Below are 20,347 nucleotides of genomic sequence, written 5' to 3'. Positions count from 1 at the left end.
ATCACTCATCTTGCAAAGATGCAGAATAGGGACTCAGAATTCTTAGTAAAACATACTGTTCAGAGAGCGGCCACATGCAGGTTTTAAAAATATTTTGAATTTTTTAGCGTCTTCAAAGTTAACTACACATTCTGACTAAGAAAATGCTACAAAGACCCATGTAAATAAACAAGAAATCTGTCAAAATGCAGAAAACTGTGGAAAAGCAGCATAGCCAACCCTCCCCCACCCCACCCCCCCCCCAAAAAAAAAAAAAAAATTCAGTCTGAACCCAAAGAGCACATACTTGTAGGTATTTCCAGTGCGTGGATGTGGCTGGTTTTTGCAACGATAAAGAGTTGGATCTCTCATACATCCATTGTTACAACTCATGTCTATTTTTGCTCGTAGACAACAGGTTTGTCCATATTCTGTTCCCTTTTTCATTTCTTCCCACATTTCCAGATTCTTTTCTACAGCTAACAAACAAGAATTTTAAGATTTTCTTAATACGTTACTCATCTGGCCATAGTAGCATACTTTGATTCCTGCATTAACACATATCAATGTCACCCACTCTTTAGATGCAGTACAGTAGAGTCCTGAATTTCTTTTACACATTCAGCATATGGCATTAAAAATCCAACTGCATGGCAGACATTACTGTGTACATGCAATAGGCCAATCACATATACAGAAAACTCATTTATCTTGCTTTGTGGAACAAAGCACTGATCACCTCAGCACCCCTGTGTCCCCACTGGCTTCCTATGCATTCACAGCAACTGAAAACAGGTAGTAAGATCAATGAATCACCCAAAATTGTATTTCACTAACAAAGGTAACAAAAGGTGGGAGCAGAGCCACAAAGTATCTTACAGTTATTTCTGTGTTTGGATTCTTTTCTCTGTTCACGCTCCATTTTCATTTGTTCTGCAGGAGTGTTATCCACATAAGCTTTCCCTTCTTGAATGAGCTTCTCTGCATATTTCATTATTGTTTCAAAATGATCTGAGGTATATGTAAATTGATCTGGTTTGATGTGAAGCATCGCAACGTCTTCCAGAATAACCTGAAAAGTGTTGTTCTGTAATATTCATAACTGAAAAGAAACAGCTAACTGTTCACTCTATCTATGTTAAACTTTTTCAGTTTGAAATGACCCTTTTGCCAAAAGGCATCACTATATTAATACAAGTCATGTATGAAAATAAACTGGACCAATTTGCTGTTACTTCACAGAATTATATAAAGGAGACCCAGGATGATGCTCACTGCAGAGCAAGAGAAACTGAAGCCTGGTATCCACTCCTCCAAGAAAGAATGGGACAGGAAAAATCAGATAGGAAAAGCTGGTTCCCTAAAAGTCTGTTGCATGTTTAATCAAGTAAGAACAGTTGCAAGCCTCAAGAGCCACCTATATGGAGGTTCCTCTATCCAGGCACCAGAAGCAGCATAAGGTGAAAATAGATATTTCAATTTTTGCCACCTTAAAGATTTTGCAAATATTAAGAAAGTGGCTATAAGGATAATTTTTAAGAAAATTTAAAAGCCTGGACACCTGGGATATTTTATACAGTATTTCCTATGTGAAGTGGGGATTTTTGAACACAGTAAGTTATAGCAGGAGCGGGCAATTATTTTGGGCAGGGCTGCTTCCTGAGTTTTGGCAAGCCATCGAGGGCCATATGACAGGCAGCCGGGGCAGATAAATATTAATTTTCTAAATTTTTTAGGGATCCCGTGGGCCAGATGGAATGGCCCAGCAAGCCCCATCTGGCCCGCAGGACGAATTTTGCCCACCCCTTAATTATAAGCACCGATGGCTTCAGTGCCTATAATCATTTTAAATTAGAACTTTGGCTGCAATTTGTGGTTAGGCTATTTAAAATTCAATTCTCTAAACTAGTTGCCATCAAACATATAGGCAGCACAATAACATGAAGCAAGTACTAAGCGAAGGGGAAGACAATGGGGTACTGGACCAAAAAGTCTTGGCTTTTAAGGAAAGTATAAGGCATACTGCTAATATAGATACACCTGTACATCTGTAACAGTGATTCTCAGCCAGGATGCTTCAACACTCTGGGGCTCCCAGCGCTAACAGGCGGGGCTGCAGGGCAGATGGCTCTAGCTACTGTCATACGAGACCCCAGTGGAACAGCTTTGGTGGCAGATGCCACCACTATTCCCTCACGTACAGATGAGAGGCAGGGAGAGTGCAGGCGGAGAGTGCAGAGCAGGTCCTGCTGCCCTTACCTAGTACCACCAAATCAGGGGTTCTGAACCTTTTTAGCCTCAAGGTAACCCTAAATAACGTTTCCAAATTTAGAGTTAGCTCACTGATTCTCAACCAGAGTGCAACTACATACAGAGAAGTTATATAGGGATGCTTTGAAGCTAAAATAGTTGAGAACCACTAGATCTATAGATACAATTCAAGGCAACTGCATGGTTTTCTTCCAGAAATAGCTTCCATTGTTCTCCACATACCTTTTCAAAGTCTTCTTTTTCTTTTTCAGGATTTGTGTCATCAAACCTCATGATGAGCTTTCCTTTAAAGTTAACCTGATAGTGTTGATTTAGCAGAGCAGCTTTTGCGTGACCAATATGTAAATACCTAAAATAATATTTAAGGGAAGAAAAAAAAATTAACAAAAATTTAAGTGTGAAATGTTTCTGTAAGCATACAGCTTCCTATCTTTTAATTTAATTCTTTCTTGTCACGCATCTCACAAAAGAAATGGAAATTATAAAACCAGTTTATGCAATATCTTAAACTTTCTGTATAACAATCTAATCAGAGGTTTTCAATCTCTAATATAAAACTCAATAGTGAAAATGTATGACTAAAATTTCTCTTTGCAATTTCATAATTTATGTTTTAGCATAAGACTATTTAGCTCTTTGTTAAAAAGCAATACAGTCAACATTTTAGAAGTTCAGCTTGTTCAGAAGTACTTGCACTGCACAGTTATTCTGGACAACTGGCAAAACATGAGCTAGTAGATTCTTTTAAAAAAAAAAGTAATCCATTTACTAGAGAACTGCCCATCAAGAACAACGGGGCGGGAGGGAGGAAAGGGACAGGGAAGCTTCCTAACCCTAACCCCTCAACCCGGGACAGAGAGGTGCAGGGGGAAGGAAGGGCGAAGCTTGCCCCACCATCCCCTCCAAGAAGCAGGGCTGGGATGGGAGCTAAGGCCAGCAGGGATGAACTGGCTCTCCTGCTCTGTTCCCACTGTCATGGTGGTACTCCACTGCTGCCTCCTGTCCGTAACACCTTTTGGAGCACTCCGATTGGTTGTTTCAGTAAGGAGAGTGCTCCAAGAGTGTTACAGACAGACAGACTAAGCCCTTTATTATATTAGAATTTATTTTATAGTAACAAAGGCACCGGCACCAGCACCCACAAGAAAGTCAGATTAACACAAAACTACTAAAAACTACTTCTATACAATATTTCGTTTTTCCAAAAATTAACATATGCTACCTGTTATCTTACCTTCAGTTTACAGTAAGGAGTATTTTTTTAACAACATAAAACACCAAAAGCCACTTTTTCCACATCGTATTTGTACAGTTACTCTATTCTATACACATAAACTATTACTCAAATGTCACTTGTTTATATTCAAGTCATATAATGAGAAAGAGTACTGCAATGACCAAAAGTTACAAGAAGCTGAATAACAAGCCTACAGAAAAGTATTGATAATTAATTCTTTATTTTTCTCAGATTACTCTAAAAGGAAAGGGGAGACTGAACGCAGATTAAAAATATTTTTAGGAGCTCATCATTTGTTTTTTAAATATTAGCTTAATGCTACTTACGAGGTTAAGCTCCAGGGAAGAAAAAGATTAAGTGACCCGTGCCAAAAAAATCTGAAAAAGCATTTTTTAGCTATCAAGTGACCTTGAAAGTTGCTTTTATGATGGAAGTGTCCTCTAACATACACCAAATTTATTAACAAGCAAACCAACTGACTATCATCATTACAGTTTTTGAAAGCGAAGCGAGTAAAAACACAAACCATTCTTGAAACAAGTCATCTTACCCACTGGCCTCAGGAGGAAATCGTACAATGACCTTCCCCACCTCTGCACCTGGGAGTTCAACAAATTTCCCAACATCCTGTTTCTTCTCTGTTACCTTAAAAACAGCAACATGATTACACATTTTATGCAAACTGCACAACCAGACAAATGCCTAAAGAATTTTACCATCATATAATAAGAACTTACCACGTTAGTCTTTGGTGTAGCAGCAGCCCACTTGGTACCCACTGACTGAAAGGCACACTGTGCTTCAAGAAAGCCATACCAGCGTTTCACATGGACTGGAGCCTTGTTTTGTTGCAACTCTTCCTGCCATATATTACTGCCTGTTCGGAAACAGACTATTTTTAAAGTTGTGAATTTACAACTGGATTACATTGATAAATTATAACTTGATTAAAATATTCTGTACCATTTCTTTCATGAAAGCAATTCCTTGAACACAATGCATATTTTTTCTGAGTAGATTTATGCTACAGGCTGCTCCTTTAACTGTGGTGGTAGCACTACTGACCCCCCTACTGTGGATGCAGCTCTGCTGACAGGAGTTTTTCCTGCATTCATGACAGTTTGCCTGAAAAGCAGGAACTCCGGCAGCAGAAACCATCTTTTGCCAGAAGACCTGCATCTATCTCAAGGTTTTGTCTTTAAAAGGGCTTTCTAATGTAGACAAGAACTTAAAGAATGCAGTCTTTCCTAGAGCCTTTCCCAAAACAATATCAAGGAGCATCTTCATTACTACCTGAACTAAAGTCCAGGGTATCTGTTTTAAATACAGTGCTATGTTTACACCAACAGGCTCTCTCTCACAGCAAAGCTAATTAGCCTGTGCCCTGCACAACATTAATGCAGCCACAGTACTTTGCTATTTCATTAGGCATGCACACAGGACAGTACAGACATATCCACATTGCTTCCATGGAAACAAGAATATAAACTTCTCTGTACTGTACCTACTTCCATGATGTAGACAGCACTTTGTAAAACTGAAGCCATGGAAAGTAAAACCAGGCCTCCAACTTACAAGGAGCAGGTGTAGCTAGGACGGACAAGATTTTTGTGGGTGCTATCTTTGATTGGATCAACTATATGTTTGGGAGGGAGATGGATGAGCTTTTGGGTACTACAGTACTCTTCTTAAGATCTCTGAGAAAGGGTACTGTGGTAGCGAAAAGCTCATCTATATCCCCCCGCAACCACAAAGTTGATCCAATCAATAGACTCGCACACAAAAATCCTTGCCTCAAAATATCTTTTTAATGTATTTCTAAAGGAAAAATGTTACTTTCAATTTTGAGTCTCAGAGCTGCAACCTCAGAAAGAGATCAGGAAAAATGTTAAACCGTGTTGACATGATTCACAGACTGGCATATTATATTCAAACTTGACTGGCATGAATAAGTGTCCAATAGACAATTATCAGTGTTACTACAGAATTTCATTTTAACAAGCTAACTCACTCACAGTTTGTTTAACATTATGAGAAAAATATGGAATACGTTTTAAAAGACACCACAGCAGATAAAACAATGATTGTTTTAATAATGCTTTCACTAAAAAAATTTTACAAAATTCTGTACTAATTTGCACTCTAATCTCACACACATGCATTTAGCCAAGAATAATTTCTCATATTTTAGAAAAAGGCAAAAAAAAAAAAAAGGCTATGTGCATTAAAAAAAGAAAAGAAAAAGGCATTATCAATCACAACAGTGTAACTTGTATTTAAGAAATGTAAAAAATTTTGTTTAAAAGGATTTAAGCCAAGACACAAACCTTCATGCTTACCAATCCATAATTACTGTCCACCTTGCTCTTACATATTCCTGCCTATTAAATTGTTGCTGAGACTAAAGGGAACAGATTTAAACAGTATGCCACATTTGCAAAGCTGCTACAGCACTTGCATAACTATTAATACCTTTTAGTACAGCCCAGACACACAAGTCTGCCAGACTCAGGGAATTTCCAACCAAATAGGTTCTCAGAGACAAGCAGTGATTGAGTTCATGGATTGCTGAAGGAAACTGGGATGGAGCAGATAACTTTGTAGCACTGAATTCCAGCCAATGGTCAATCTAATTTTAATGAACAAAGAAATACATATAACATTTAACTAGGTAAAGACACATTCTTATTGATAAAAGTAAAAAAAAAAAAGCACAACCAAGCTTATTAAAAGATACTAAGTATTAATTAGGCCACTGAATATAAATACTTTTTTGAGGATATTGGAGACCTTAGAGTTCAAGAGTTGGCAATCTATGGCCTGCAGGTTGGATCCAACCTGTGGAGCTCTTCGATTGACTTGCAGACATGGGGCTTTGGCAGCAGCCGCTTCCCTGTTTTGCTGCAGCAAGAAGCAGCAGGTGTCATTGTCAGGTGCTTTTCCCTGTGGTGCCATAGGGAAAAGTGTAGGTGGCAGCTGGGCCCTATGGATCACAACATCCCATACTCTAAAAAGGTTGCCAATTACTGCCCTAATTCATAGCATAAGGTTCATGAACTATTCTCAGTTTACCAACAATATAATCTGGGGTTCATATAAAGCCGAGTTACAAGCTTAAGGAAAATTTCTATCCTCAAACTGGATTCAGACTGTTGTCACTGACATTCATGAAATTATTCCAGATTTACACAGGTATAATGGAATATTTGATCTCTGATGACCACCGATCTAAGCTTGTGCCTTAATCTAAAAGATGACATTACTTCCACACCTTTAAACTGTGGCCTTTTAGACAAAACTTGACAAAAAGCTAATGATTTTAGCTTCTCTTAACACTTATAATTTTAAAAAACAATGGAAATAACCTGTTCCTTCAAATTAAGAAATGGTAAGATTCACTAGTAGCATTATATGTGAAGTACCTGAAAACTGAGTTCTGTGTTCCATTTGATTCCCTCTTAATCCTGGCAAGCTACTAAATAATGTGAATTCTACACCAACTTTCCCCACATCTTTTTCACTCTGTTCTTTTAGTCTTCCCTTTTCAGCTCCCCTGCCCCCTCCCAAAACTTGTTTCCATAAAGAAAGAAACATGTCACTATTTCTCAATGTTTCAATCTCTAAGACTCAGACCCTCAGTTGTAATTAATGACAGCTTAACTGACTTCAGTGGAGCCACACACATTTTACCAGCTGAGGGTTTGGTTACACGTGTACAAACTGAATACCTCAGTTGTAAAGTCTCTCATACATATGGAATGGCTTTAGGACTGTAACAGTTCTGTGAACTGCATCAGGAATACTTCCAATTGTCAAGCCAACGTGGCAGGCACAGATGTAATCACACAGCTACAGAATTCAACTGTCTCACTTGCAATTACATCAGAAATATTCCTACCACAAATGCAGCTGTCCTAACATTTTTTAAAACACTTTTTTCTTTGGGGAAAGGGGAATAAAACCTCAAAAGTTGAGAGACGTATTTCATCAGAATTATTGATCTTGCTAATATGTTTTTGGAGTGCAAATGTTTTGCACTTAAAGCAGAATTATTGGTTGATATTCTAAGTTGAGTCAGAAAGTTAATGGATTTAACCACGAAGAAACGGAAGCCATTCTGGGCAATACACTAAAGCAGCACTTTCTTCTTGCATCAGAAAAAAAGAAAAGTTCCCAGGCTTAATGAAAGACTTTCTCCGATCTAAAAGGAATGTGGAAAAGCAGGGAAGCATTAATCCTCTCTAAATTCAAAGGAAACAATTCTGTAACTTCTATCCATCTGAGGCATCATCTTTAAAATTCAGCACATGGCTATTCTGGGCTGGACTCAGCGCTAAGTTCATACATCGAGTCCTGATAATAAGGTAACTAAGAAAGGTCTTTTGTGAGGAAAGTTTAGGGTCATTTTTAGCTTTCATTTTGGAGAAACTTGAGAGAATTTAGGGTATCCCAGGAAGTAGATTTTCCAAATTGGCAAAAGCTGGCCAGAATCCCAGATGAGAATGCAGCCTGCCCAGCTGTACTGCAGAGATCAAGAATCAGGAGCAATTTTTGGCCCAGCATTTCACAAAGGCAAAAAGAGAACCAATCTGGTACTTGGGGATACAATCAGAGAGATCTCTACGAAGCAGTTAATTTGGCTTGCGCAGTTTACTCAGCTGCACAGCTTTAAGTCACAATAGCTGCTAGTTAGAAAGCAAGAAAAACATATAACCTATCAAATACTTTTAATGTAAAAATCAAGTATGCATAACTGTCTCACCTCTGTGTGCTCCAAAAGATTTGAACCATATAGCCCGGCAGAAGTGGCAACTCTAGCAAGATAGCGGGCTATAGAATTTGCATCAGTGAATGTAACATGACTAAAAAACAAAAATTAAAGATGCATTAGTCTAGTATTAGCAACTGATACGCTATTATACACAAATTATTCTAAAGATATTAAATAAGCCATCAAACATTTTTTGATAAAAGTGGACATAACGTTACCAGAATGATAAAAAACACATCGCAATGAAACATTCTTCACCCCCAACCTTTCTAGCAGATCACACCACTGTTAAATGAAGGGTTAACTGAACTAATTACTTTTGGCCATGTAATTTGTAATGACATAACAGGAACATTGACTCTACTGCACCTGAGAACAGACAGAATGCAGAGGTACTGCCAAGACTCTAGTACACAAGGAGTTAATTTTCTTTTTTTCTTCTTTAGATGTCTGTACAAAGAGCAGGACTTTCTAAAAAAAAAGAGGGCTTTTGGAAACGCATACTGGAGAATGCATAGCTCCTTACCCAGGCTGCGAGGGATGGGGTTGATCCCACGTAAAAGCAAATATCCTTCAATTTGTTATCCATTTTGCTTCTTGTTCACTGCTTTGATTTGTATTTATAAGGATTCCCTCATGCTGAACAGGCTGTTTAAACTCAGTTTCCCTATTGATTTAAAGGTTGCTGCAGAACTTATTTCTTTCTGTATTTTGCCATCCCTTCAATTGCTCCTACACGGTCCATCCACATGGGAATAGAACTACACCAACTGTGATATAGATCATTATTTGCATTACAGCTGTTTTTAGAGGCCGCACGCGAGTTCTGTATGTAGGCTGAGAGAACGTTTCTCCAATTACAATCTAAATAGGCACCAAAATAAAAGGGGACTTGCCAAGGTCACACTGTAGGTCTGTGACTGTGCAGACAGCTGGTGCTGCCTCATTTTGAATGCCGGTGCAGACAAGGGCCCACTAATGGCAAACACTCCAACAGACGGAAGCTATCTGAAAAGCATATTTGTTTTAATGGCTCATCCTCTCCCATTATATCTAATCATCTAGCCATGCCCAATCTCCTATTCTTAAGGTTTCTAGCTTCAAAATTAACTTTTAACAGGCTATGAAAATGTTCAGATCAATCAATACTCACAGAGAAGCTTTGAGACTTTGTCACTTTTTTTTTTTTTTTAGCTAAGATGCATCATAACAGGAAACAGTTTCTGCTTTGTTCTCACAACTAATTTCCAGAAAACTGCAAATTTGTTAGTTCCCCATTTTTCTAAATACTAATTAAATGGCAAGAGAAAGGTGTAAATGTTTTATTCTACTAGCTATCAGATATGCAAATATGACCTACAGAGGGCAATGGACTGGAACTCAGAAGACTGGATTCTGTTTCTTATTCTGCCACCACTTGGCTGAGCAACCTTAGGCAAGTCACTTCCCTTCATCACTTGTAAAGGAGGATAAGCACCATAAAGTGCTTTCATGTCTATTGATGAAAAGCAATAGACATGACGCTATAAAGCTAAGAATTATTCATCATCATTGCTTTTATCTACAATATGTGCACTGCTGACTCAGCAATATTTGGTGGCGCTGAAATCTAAAAAAAGTACATTGTTGCCCACAGCTTGGATACAGATACCAATCCATTCTAGTGTATGCAAACTCCCACCGCCTTCACTGAGAGTTTTGTGTGTACAAATAGTATGAGTCAACCCAAATGGACAAACGTTGTAGCAAACACCATAATAAAAAAAATGCACTGCAAACAAAGACTTGGGAGGCACAGCTTTGTGTCTGGTGATCTCAGGAAGGGTTTACTGAAAGCATATAATGCATCTCTTATTCAATATTATTATTTTTGCTTCAGGGCACTACAATTCTGGCTTCCCTTCACTTGAAAACTGGAAAGAACAGGATCAAATCACTTTTAAATATTAAGGAAAATTAAAGTATTGTGCATGTTAACTGCCCTAAAAGAGTCACCAACAAACTGAGTTAGTCTTTGCCTCCAGTACAAATTGATGCATTAATCAAGGTAACTATTCAATTGTTTACAATTATTTTCTCCAGTATTCACTTTGATGAGCTTTATGGTATTAAAACAAAGAAGAATTTGAGTGCAGGATTTGGCATTTTTCCTTCCTGTGCCTCTAGACTACAGGACATGGAAGTTTAATAAGTATAGCATAACCTGTTGCCATTTTGTGCTGAAGTCAGTTTTGTCATAAAACTTACAAGACTTAAATGATAATTCTGTGTGCTTTCCCTAAATTCTTTCCCCTACACCAAGCCTAAGGCAGCTACAAAAGCATTTTGATGCCATAGTCTGTGATAAAGCAGATCTATTTTTGAGAAAGAAAAGCAGAAAGTTCTTAAGTAATATGAAAAACAAGAGTGAAGATGGTTGCTTTAAGCTGCATCTTGCCTATGGTTGCAAAACCAATTTAAATTGTTTACTGTCTTTAAAAAAAATTACATTTCTTTCCCATTTCAGGATGAGATGCCTTCAGCTTCCTTCCTTCTAAAAAAAACAGCAATGCAATAGCTTAGATCCCCAACTAGTAGCAGCTATTAATTCTGACCTGTGCATTAAAATGTAGCTAGTAAAAAATAGCAAGGAATTTCTATGGGAAAGGACATGAACAGACACAGCAGCAAAAACTTGAATGCCAGAAGGCAGGGAGAAGCAGCAGTAGTGCAGGCACACACACAGTGCCAACCCCCTACCCTCCACCCTACGTCAACTCTTCTGTAGCTGACTCTGCACTCACACTACAGCCTTTGGGGAGGTGGAGGGAGAGGAGAGAGAAGTGGCAACAGCACAGGTACAGCTTCCAGCTCCCCCACCCCAGTTCAGCTCCTCACCAAAAAGCCCTAACATGGGCATGAGCATAGGCCAGGGGTGGGCAATTATTTTGGGCGGAGGACTGCTTACTGAGTTTTGGCAAGCCATCAAGGGCCATATGACAGGCAGCCAGGGGCAGATAAATATTAATTTTCTAAATTTTTTAGGGATCCCGCAGGGCGGATGGAATGGCCTGGTAGGCCACATTTTACCCACCCCTGGCATACCCAAAGGCTTTTGGCTCTACAAGCCAGATCCAGTCCAGAAGCCATATGATGCCAACCCATACGTTAGGCTGCAGTTTCTTGCCTATGAAACAAAACTGGGCTCTTAAATGATATGCCCAGTCATAAGGATGTAACAAAATTTTCTGTTTGAAACATTATGTTTCAAAATATGTTAAACATTTATTCTAAGTCTAGACATTTGGAACTCTCTCATCTTGCAATACTTTTCAACTTACTAGTTGGAAAGAATCTATAATCAGATGTTTACTAGTGTTTAAGAGATTACTTTTAAGAGCAAGCTTAAAACATACCCATACTTGAAGCAAGCAGGCTGCTTCCTGCAAATGGAAGTCTGAAATATTCCAAGTGATTTTCAAACTGTGCCAAATGAAGTAGTTTCAGCACCTCAACAGCACAGAATCGATTTACCAAAAGCATTAGCCCAGAGACCAGTTTAGCTGATGCTTCTCAATTTACAAGTACCATTTTAAGAGATACCAATGTTACAGAAAAATCAATTAAAAAATGATTATACAGCTCAAGAGAAATAACGGTTAATGCAATCTTGAAGGAACAATCACTCTTCAAGTAGGAAGAATAAGAATACTAAGTAGCAGCATGTTCCTCTGTTCCTTTGGCCCCTCCCATCAGAAGTGACTTGCTTTTTACATCAAACAAGAAATGGAGCAGGTTATTTCAAAGGCTGCAAAAGTAAGTACAGAAGGCTCCATGGTTGTTCCCATATATGGTATGGATATATATACAATAGTCCCAAAACACCAAGCCATCTTAATCAATTTCTTACTCTTAAAGAATGTAAAGTTAGTGAATGCTCCTGGAGGCAGAAAACGTTGTTACAATTTCTTTTAACTGTTCTCACAGTTATTACTTTCACTGACAGACTCTAACCCCAGTATAGATAAAATCTCAATGCAACCTACAGTATTTCTACCAATTGCACCATAATTCAAAATCATCACTCTAATCCTGCAACTGCACATGACAGATAACATCATATTATGCACTACTACTTAAATAACTAAAAGGAACACACTGATGGTGCAAGGTAGCAAAGGCCTGCAGCAAGGCAGCAGCCCTGGATTTTAGGAGGGCGGGCTTCAATGAGCTAAGGAGAATAGTCGGGGAAGCACTGAGGTCCCAGAGGGGAGGGGAGCCAGGTGTCCAAGAAGAGTAGTTGCTCCTTAAGGAGACAATCCTCCAAGCCCAAAGGGAGGTAACCCCAACATGGATCAAAGGGGGCAGGAGGGCACAAAAGCCCCCATAGCTCACCAAAAGCATCCAGGAATGTCTCCTAGCTAAAAGGGAGGTGCACACCCAATGGAAGCGACAGGCCATCACCAGGGAGGACTATACTGTGGTTGCTCAGGGATGCATGTGGGCAGTCAGGAAGGCCAAGGCAGAGATAGAACTGGGACTAGCTTCCCGGATTAAGGACAATAAATCCATTTTTAAATACACAGGGGGCAAAAAGAAGGTACCAGGTAACGTGGGGCCCCTGCAAAATATGCTAGGAAATTTGGTTGTCACACCAGAGAACAAAGCTAACCTATTTAACAACTTCTTTGCCTCCATTTTCCTAAGCAGGAACCAGATCAGCCTCCCCACCAGGCCCCCCTCAGGCCCCAGGGGAAACACACTTAGACCAAGGGTCAGGAAGGATCTAGTCGGGAAACTTCTGGAGGGACTGGATGTATTTAAATCAGCTGGTCTGGACAATCTCCACCCCAGAGTGCTGAGGGAATTAGCTGAGATCATTGCGGGACCCCTGGCACAGCTATACAAGCACTCGTGGTGCTCTGGTGTGGTGCCAGAGGACTGGAAGAGGGCTAACGTGGTTCCCATCTTCAAAAAAGGGAGGAAGGAGGACACATGGAACTATAGGCCAGTTAGTCTTACCTTGATCCTGGGTAAGCTTTTTGAGAGAATTATTCTGACACATGTCCACGAGGGGCCAGTGGGGGAGGTTATGCTTAGGGGCAACCAACACGGGTTCATTAGAGGCAGGTCCTGTCAGACCAACCTGGTGGCCTTCTACAACCAGGTCATCAAATCCTTAGATGCAGGGGTAGCAGTGGACATAGTCTTCCTGGACTTTTGGAAGGCCTTTGACACTGTCTCTCACCCCGTTCTCATTAAGAAACTGGGGGACTGTGGTGTCGACACCTACAGAGTCAAATGGGTCACCAACTGGCTGAAGGGCCGCACCCAGAGAGTGGTGGTGGATGGGTCATTTTCAAGCTGGAGGGATGTGGGCAGTGGGGTCCCCCAGGGCTCGGTCCTCGGGCCCGGACTGTTCAACATCTTCATCGGTAACTTGGATGAGGGGGTAAAAAGCACCCTGTTCAAATTTCCTGAAGACACTAAGATGTGGGGGGATGTGGGCACGCTAGAAGGGAGGAATAGGCTACAATCAGACCGAGACAGGTTACAGGGGTGGGCGTATGAGAACAGGATGGGATTCAACACTGACAAGTGCAAGGTGATGCACCTGGGGAGGAACAACCGGCACCACACCTACAGGCTGGGGAACTCCCTTCTCGTCCGTGCAGAGGCAGAAAAGGATCTTGGAGTCATCACTGATGCCAAGATGAACGTGGGCCGGCAGTGTGGGGATGCAGTCAGGAAGGCCAACTGCACCTTGCCATGTATCCACAGATGCATCTCAAGCAGGTCCAAGGAGGTGATCCTCCCCCTCTATGCGGCACTGGTCAGGCCACAGCTGGAGTACTGCGTCCAGTTCTGGGTGCCACACTTCAGGAGGGATGTGGACAACATGGAGAGGGTCCAGAGGAGGGCCACTCGCATGATCAGGGCCAGCAGGGCAGGCTGTATGAGGAGAGGCTACGGGACCTGAACCTGTTCAGCCTCCACAAGAGAAAGCTATGGGGGGGATCAAGTGGCCTATTACAAACCAGTCAGGGGGGAAACACCAGGCACTGGGGGAGTCCCTGTTTGCCCAAGCACTACCAGGAGTGACTAGAAATAATGGTTGCAAGCTGGCAGAGGGTAAATTCAGATTGGACATCAGGAGGTGCTGCTTCATTGTCAGGGTGGGTAGGATCCGGAACCAACTTCCAAGCAAAGTGATGCTGGCTCCTACCCTGGGGGTCTTTAAGACAAGGCTTGACAATCACCTTGCTGGGGTCGTTTGACCCCAGTACTCTTTCCTGCCATGGCAGGGGGTCGGACTTGATGATCTGCTCAGGTCCCTTCCGACCCTACTAACTACGAAACTATGAAAGTGATAGTCGTTTTGTGAGATGTGCTGTACATATTCTATACATCTCCAACATGTACAGGGGCTGTTTACAGAAGCATCGCTATAAGCAGGAGAGGTGAATGTTGGTCAGTGGTGATTAAGATATTCTCCTAAGTATCTCTTTCCTAGATAACTAACGCCTTGCTTTTAAAAATTACTATAAATATTTTTATTTTATACTTTTACTGGAAAGCACATTTTTCCTTTACAAGACCAAGACTGTACATAATCTGAAAAAAAAGAACGCACCAGGGGCCTAAAACATGTATAGAAAAAGAATTTACTGCTTATAACCAGAAGTCTTAACCTTTCATTTAGAATTTGATCATAGAACACTGAAATCAGTTATTTTTGTCTTGTATTATGTAAATTAAGACCTTTCTTCTTTAGCAGTCACCTTTACAAAGTGTTTTCTTTATTTCATGAGACGCAGGAAACTTGAGGTTGAAGCTAGGAAAGACCCCAGCACTCGTCAAAGCTCATAGAGCAATAACATGTCATTTATTCTAACAAAAAGCTACCACTTTTCTTCCATTTCAGCAGAGGAGGGCACACAGGGCTAGAACCATTACAAGCCTCTGGAAGGAAAAAGCCTTAATATGGCCATACAGTTTTAGATATGGAGCCATATAATAGCCCCACACATCTACATCATTTCTGCAGCACTCTGCAATTGTGGAACAGCATGTGTTTGTGTTGTACCTTTTGACCTAAACTGCACCGATTAGAGGTCGCCAGAATTCCTCATAAAATTCTAATTACTTAGCAGTTTTCCAGCATGTGCCTAGGGAGAAGCAGGGATGGAAAGCTACTAGTCTAGTGACCATTTTGAAGCTCAACTTCTTATCCTTCATGGCTAGAAGAATGTCCCCCTCCCCCCAGAAGACCCACTCATCCCAGAATTCTATTGATAGAATTGCGTAGAATGTCCAGGATAAATCTGAACAAAACGACGCACCTCTAGTGCCACCAGAGTTGTTCCTGCAGGAAATGTGGTCTTATGAACGTCATAGCACATCAAGTGATAACATACCTGAAAATGTATATTATCAGTATTTAAAGGAAACAAATCTAAAAATATTTACTCTAAGACAAATGAAGTCTAAATTTAGAAAGAGAAGGATATGAAGTTACTGTCCATAAGAAAGCAGTTTTCTAAATTAGCTTTGTAGAAATTTTAATTTGAATACAGGCAGTCCTCACACTCATGGTGGGTTACATTCCCGGAAAAGGCGCTGTAAGTCAAAATGATGCAAGTTGAAGCTGCTTTTCCCACAGAAACAATGTTATAAATAAGGGGGGGGGTTCCTGACCAAGGGCCTGATGCCCCACTTTTTACAGAAATGACCATAAACAACATATTTAAATCAACTATTTAATCAACTATAAATGATATACACACTACATAACAAAGCTTTCTAAAGTGTACTGTATATAAATCCATTAAACAGGGCAATACAGTAGCTAATCGCATTTAATTTTATTTAATCAGAAGGGTCATGGAATTCAGAAGGGCTTCTTTGGGGAGACTTAGGGCCACTTGAGGGCTTTTTGAGAAACTGATCCAGGCATGTTTGTTTTGCCGCCCTTTTTTTCCTTATTGTGAATTTCCCTGTAGTGCCGTATGTGCAAGGATCCAGCGCCACAAGTAGTAACATGGGTGTAAGTGGCGGAGCACCACAACTGCAAATCACCGTAAGTTGAAACACCCTAAGTCGAGGATTGCCTGTATCATACTAAAGAGTTAATTAGCACTTTCTTGAAATAAATCATGTGTCCACCTCTAGAGAACAATATGGTAAACCTAAATCAATAAAACCCTTTATGCACAATTATGCAAATGTATGTGTACACACACAACCACACTTGCCTCTGCCTTATATATATTTATATTTATGCTTGTTTATCAAAATATAAATCCTATAATATGCACCATTACATGGAGATGAATTCTTAGGTGATACAGTAATAAGCCATATAGATGAAAACAAGCTAAACGGGTTAAACGTTAGCGTCATATGTAAAAGCAGCAAATGTCTAGCAACCTCCTTTCTAAAACACGTTTTCATCTAAGAGATGAAAACCAGTAAAAGTTTCAAGTACTGTAACTGTATTAGGAAAATAGACAAAAGTATTATAAATAGTGATGTACCTTTTCTCCCCCACTTCCCTACCTACAAAAAAAATAATACTTATCAACATTAACTTAATTTGGTGTTTAAAAGTGATGACCCAAAGATGATGGCAGAGATGCTAAGTCACTTACTCAGATATACGGAGGACGGTCTCTTTGCCTTCTTCAACTAAAATTTCAACATCGTTCTTCACGTGCTCTACAGTCAGCAAGGCTCCTAAAGAAAGAAAATATATTGGTATTTCTTCAGAGTAAGGAATATTTAATAGGTTGCAACAAAGTAATTATATTCCCTATTCATGACCACTGCCTTCAAACTGCATGGCTCAGGGAAGAAATCGATATTCAGTCCTATACATAGGAGGCTTCTTTTTCCTGGAAGCCCTCATAGTCTAGAAAATAAAGAGGATAAAAGCCTGCAGTGACTTCAGCAAGGATTGGTTGAACTATATTTGCTTCCTAAGGGTATAAAATGAATTCATCTAATCTCCTACTAAGCTAAAGAGACTCAAATTGCCAAACCTGAGCAGTCCACTCATCTCCTCCCTCAACATAGGCTTGCCTCATGCCTCTTAGCAGCAGCATCTATAAGTACTTTATTTAACAATACTCAGTCACATAGGCAAATGCTAAAGAAACTGAACACCTTGGACAAATGCCTTTACACCCCATACCTGCCCTGCACTAACATTTTAGTTAAACACTACTGTGTATTTCACGTGTACTAACATTAGGGGCATTGGGGGTGGGGGGGAGAAGAGAGACCAAAAGGGCAAGGTCAATTTTTTAAGTGGATTCAATGCTTGTGAAAGGATTAACCATCGTACAGACTAAAATCCTCTTGCCATCCATGGAACAAAGCTTCCACAATACTGTAAATGTGACTCAGCTCTGTCCATGATGGACCACCTCTAGACAGAATGGTTTGCCCTTGACACTCTAAGATGCCACTGACTAAAGGCAACAAACATCTGCACAAACATATAGTGTTGTTTGCCTGGATCAAACAGAGATCTGGGCCTTAACGGTCCAGCAGCCCATTTTCATAGCAGCACAAAACCCTTATTCTTGATAAAAAAGGTAAAAAAAAAGAAAAATCTAATTGTAGTCTGTACATTAAAGTATAAAGAGCAGTATTAGTAAGCTGGCCTAAGCCAACTAGGAACAAGAAATTCCCATGCCCAGATCCCAATTCTGTAAAACACATGCTCATACCCTTTGTGGAATTAGGATAGTCAGTTAGTGTCAACACAGAACAGTGGCAGTCCGAGAGAGAGAGGAGATAGCTCAGTTATCAGAGACAGGATAGCTGAGCTGGCACAGCAGGGCCATTTAGCCCAGGAGGAGTGCCCTGCTAAAGTGGCCATCTTGTTTCCATACCCAAATTAGCTCATCCAAGGCTAGCTCAGGCACTGCGCTCTGCCACACAGACATACCCTTAATGTTCTTCCCTCACTGTGTGTCCAAATGGGGAGAAGATTCCCTACAGTACCTTTGTGAGAAGATAAGCATGTAACTAATGTTTTCACAATGCTTCAAAAGATGAAGAGTGGTACATCCTACAAAACATCATTACCATAAATTACAACAACTGCCAGTACAATTTTCATAGCTCATAACAATCATTAATATGACCTATGAATCAAATGCAGCAAAAGTGCCTGATTTTTCTAAAGAAAACACTTCTCCATTTAAAAAGTGTTACGCGTGTAATATGTACAGTCATCCAAGGGCTGAATTGGAAGAACCCTCTACTCAGGCACATACTCAGGCTAAGGAAGTAAAATTTAGTAGGAGACAAAAGTAAATGAAACTAATCAGAGGATGTTTTTTACACAATGTCATACCTACAAGCCATTCATTTCAATAAGGATTTCTGAGGAGTCTTTCACAATTTTTTTTTTTTGGCAGGATTTTTCCATGTGCTATTATAATGAACCTCCATGGGGACAGAGAAGCTCACTGAATATAAAAGGGTTAGTCAATTTACTGCATCATAGTAATAAAAAAAAAAAATGGTTCTGGAAGTAGTTTGTTAAAAGTGCACGCTTGCTAGAATGAGCTGTACTTAAATACTAATATACTTCTAAAACACATCTGTCATTCAAACTGCATCACATAGTGCTTTTCAGAGTTGAATAATACAATGAAAGAAAAAAAAACACGGAACAGCATAGAGCAAAAAGACAACACAGAAACAAAGTGCATTTTCAGCAGCAATGTGAAATCCGATGAGGAATCAGCATGGCAGACAGGTGAAGGGCTGTTTCCACGTGCCCATGGATTGCTGGGAAGAAGGTTCTCGCACCTTTAGCAGTGCAGTAAGGTGGCGTTGTGAAAGCCCTGGGCTAGATGAGGAACAGGAGCAGAAAAGGGAGCACACAGGCACACCCCAAAGCGCAATTCTGAACCAGAGCCAGAAACAAACGGACTGGCACTGGACCAGTGGTTCAATCTTTTTATACTTGAGGCATCCCTTGACAGGCTAAAGGCACCCCTTGGAAAATGCCAGCTTCATTGGCACTTTTTTTATTACTACGGAAAGAAACAATACAGCAAACATCTGTTGAAAAAACCTCAGCCCACAACATGTCAGAATGGATTTGGCAGTAGGGAGTCCTGCCTGAAGTCTCTGAGTATATCCAGTCAATCCTGTTTTCCCTATTAACCGTGTTAACACTGCGTGGCTCTGCTGCCTCCTCAAAAGCTTCTTAAGGCCCCGCCATACACTGCCACTTCTGGCCCGGAATCCCTGCCCTGCAGTACACCAATAAGGCCTATTATGTTATAGTTATTACATTACATATCTACATTATATTCCAGAGATACAGACAATAACATAGTACAGATGTATAATGACATACCTATAACTCACCTATCTATACCTATATACAGATATCATAATGTAATACAGTAACTAAAGTAATCTATGTCTAGATATACAACTCTATCTATACCTACGTAGACAAACGGACGTTATATATATTGCTTGTTGCATAAACTACGTTTCCCAGGACGGGGCCGCCCGGCGAGTCCATGCAGCCCTGGCCCGGGGCCACCTGAAGCTGCGAAGCGCCCGCGAGGCCCTGCGGCTAGCCAGGGGCCGGCCGAGACGCCCTCGGGCGTCAAGGGGGATATAAGGGGGAACTCACCGAGCGGGGGGTTCCCCGCGTTCACCGTGAGGCTCAGCGCCATCCCCACGCCGCCACCGGGCTTCGGGCTGGTTGCGTGGTGGGGATGAAGGCAGAGGGGCGGTGCCAACAGGCCGTTCCTTCCCCTTCCGGCAGGCTTCTGCCGCAGACGCTGCTGCGTCACTTCCTGGGACGACCCCCTGCAGAGAAGGGGTGCCCCCCCCACCCGGAAGTGGGGTGGGGCTGCGTTCTGCTATCAGGAGTGCTGCGCACTCTGGCTGCAGCTTCCGTGCCTTCTAGCTTCCCCGCACGGGCTGCGGTTGGTGGGGGAGGGGAGGGGCTTGCTGTTCCCACACTGTGCAGTTGGTATTTACATATAATAGGTTAACTTTAATGCTTCTGGTACTGGACTGTGCTGTACGGTTCACAAAGATAGATATACACACACAGACATTTTTTG

The 20,347-nt window shown here is 40.9% G+C and overlaps 1 protein-coding gene across 2 annotated transcripts in view; it reads right to left on the bottom strand.

Annotated features, from left to right (window-relative positions):
* The window catches only part of EPRS1 (glutamyl-prolyl-tRNA synthetase 1), a 56,778-nt gene extending 36,717 nt beyond the window's left edge, over window positions 1–20,061 (bottom strand). For both annotated transcript variants that reach the window (XM_090048705.1, XM_090048715.1), the window contains exons 1-9: window positions 19,909–20,061; window positions 16,889–16,973; window positions 8,250–8,349; window positions 5,960–6,116; window positions 4,225–4,364; window positions 4,038–4,132; window positions 2,473–2,599; window positions 859–1,051; window positions 287–458 (exon numbers count right to left, since the gene is read on the bottom strand). In XM_090048705.1, the coding sequence (XP_089904831.1) occupies window positions 287–458; window positions 859–1,051; window positions 2,473–2,599; window positions 4,038–4,132; window positions 4,225–4,364; window positions 5,960–6,116; window positions 8,250–8,349; window positions 16,889–16,973; window positions 19,909–19,951 (1,112 nt within the window). In that variant the 5' untranslated portion in view covers window positions 19,952–20,061. The remainder of the gene's footprint in view (window positions 1–286; window positions 459–858; window positions 1,052–2,472; window positions 2,600–4,037; window positions 4,133–4,224; window positions 4,365–5,959; window positions 6,117–8,249; window positions 8,350–16,888; window positions 16,974–19,908) is intronic.
* Between the last annotated feature and the right edge of the window lie 286 nt (window positions 20,062–20,347).

This window comes from Crocodylus siamensis, chromosome 1, assembly GCF_052110815.1.
Source record: "Crocodylus siamensis isolate JL-2025a chromosome 1, ASM5211081v1, whole genome shotgun sequence".
Classification (NCBI taxonomy): Eukaryota; Metazoa; Chordata; order Crocodylia; family Crocodylidae; genus Crocodylus; species Crocodylus siamensis.
The sequence above is the reverse complement of the archived record's forward strand: the minus strand, read 5'-3'. Positions and strand labels throughout refer to the sequence as shown.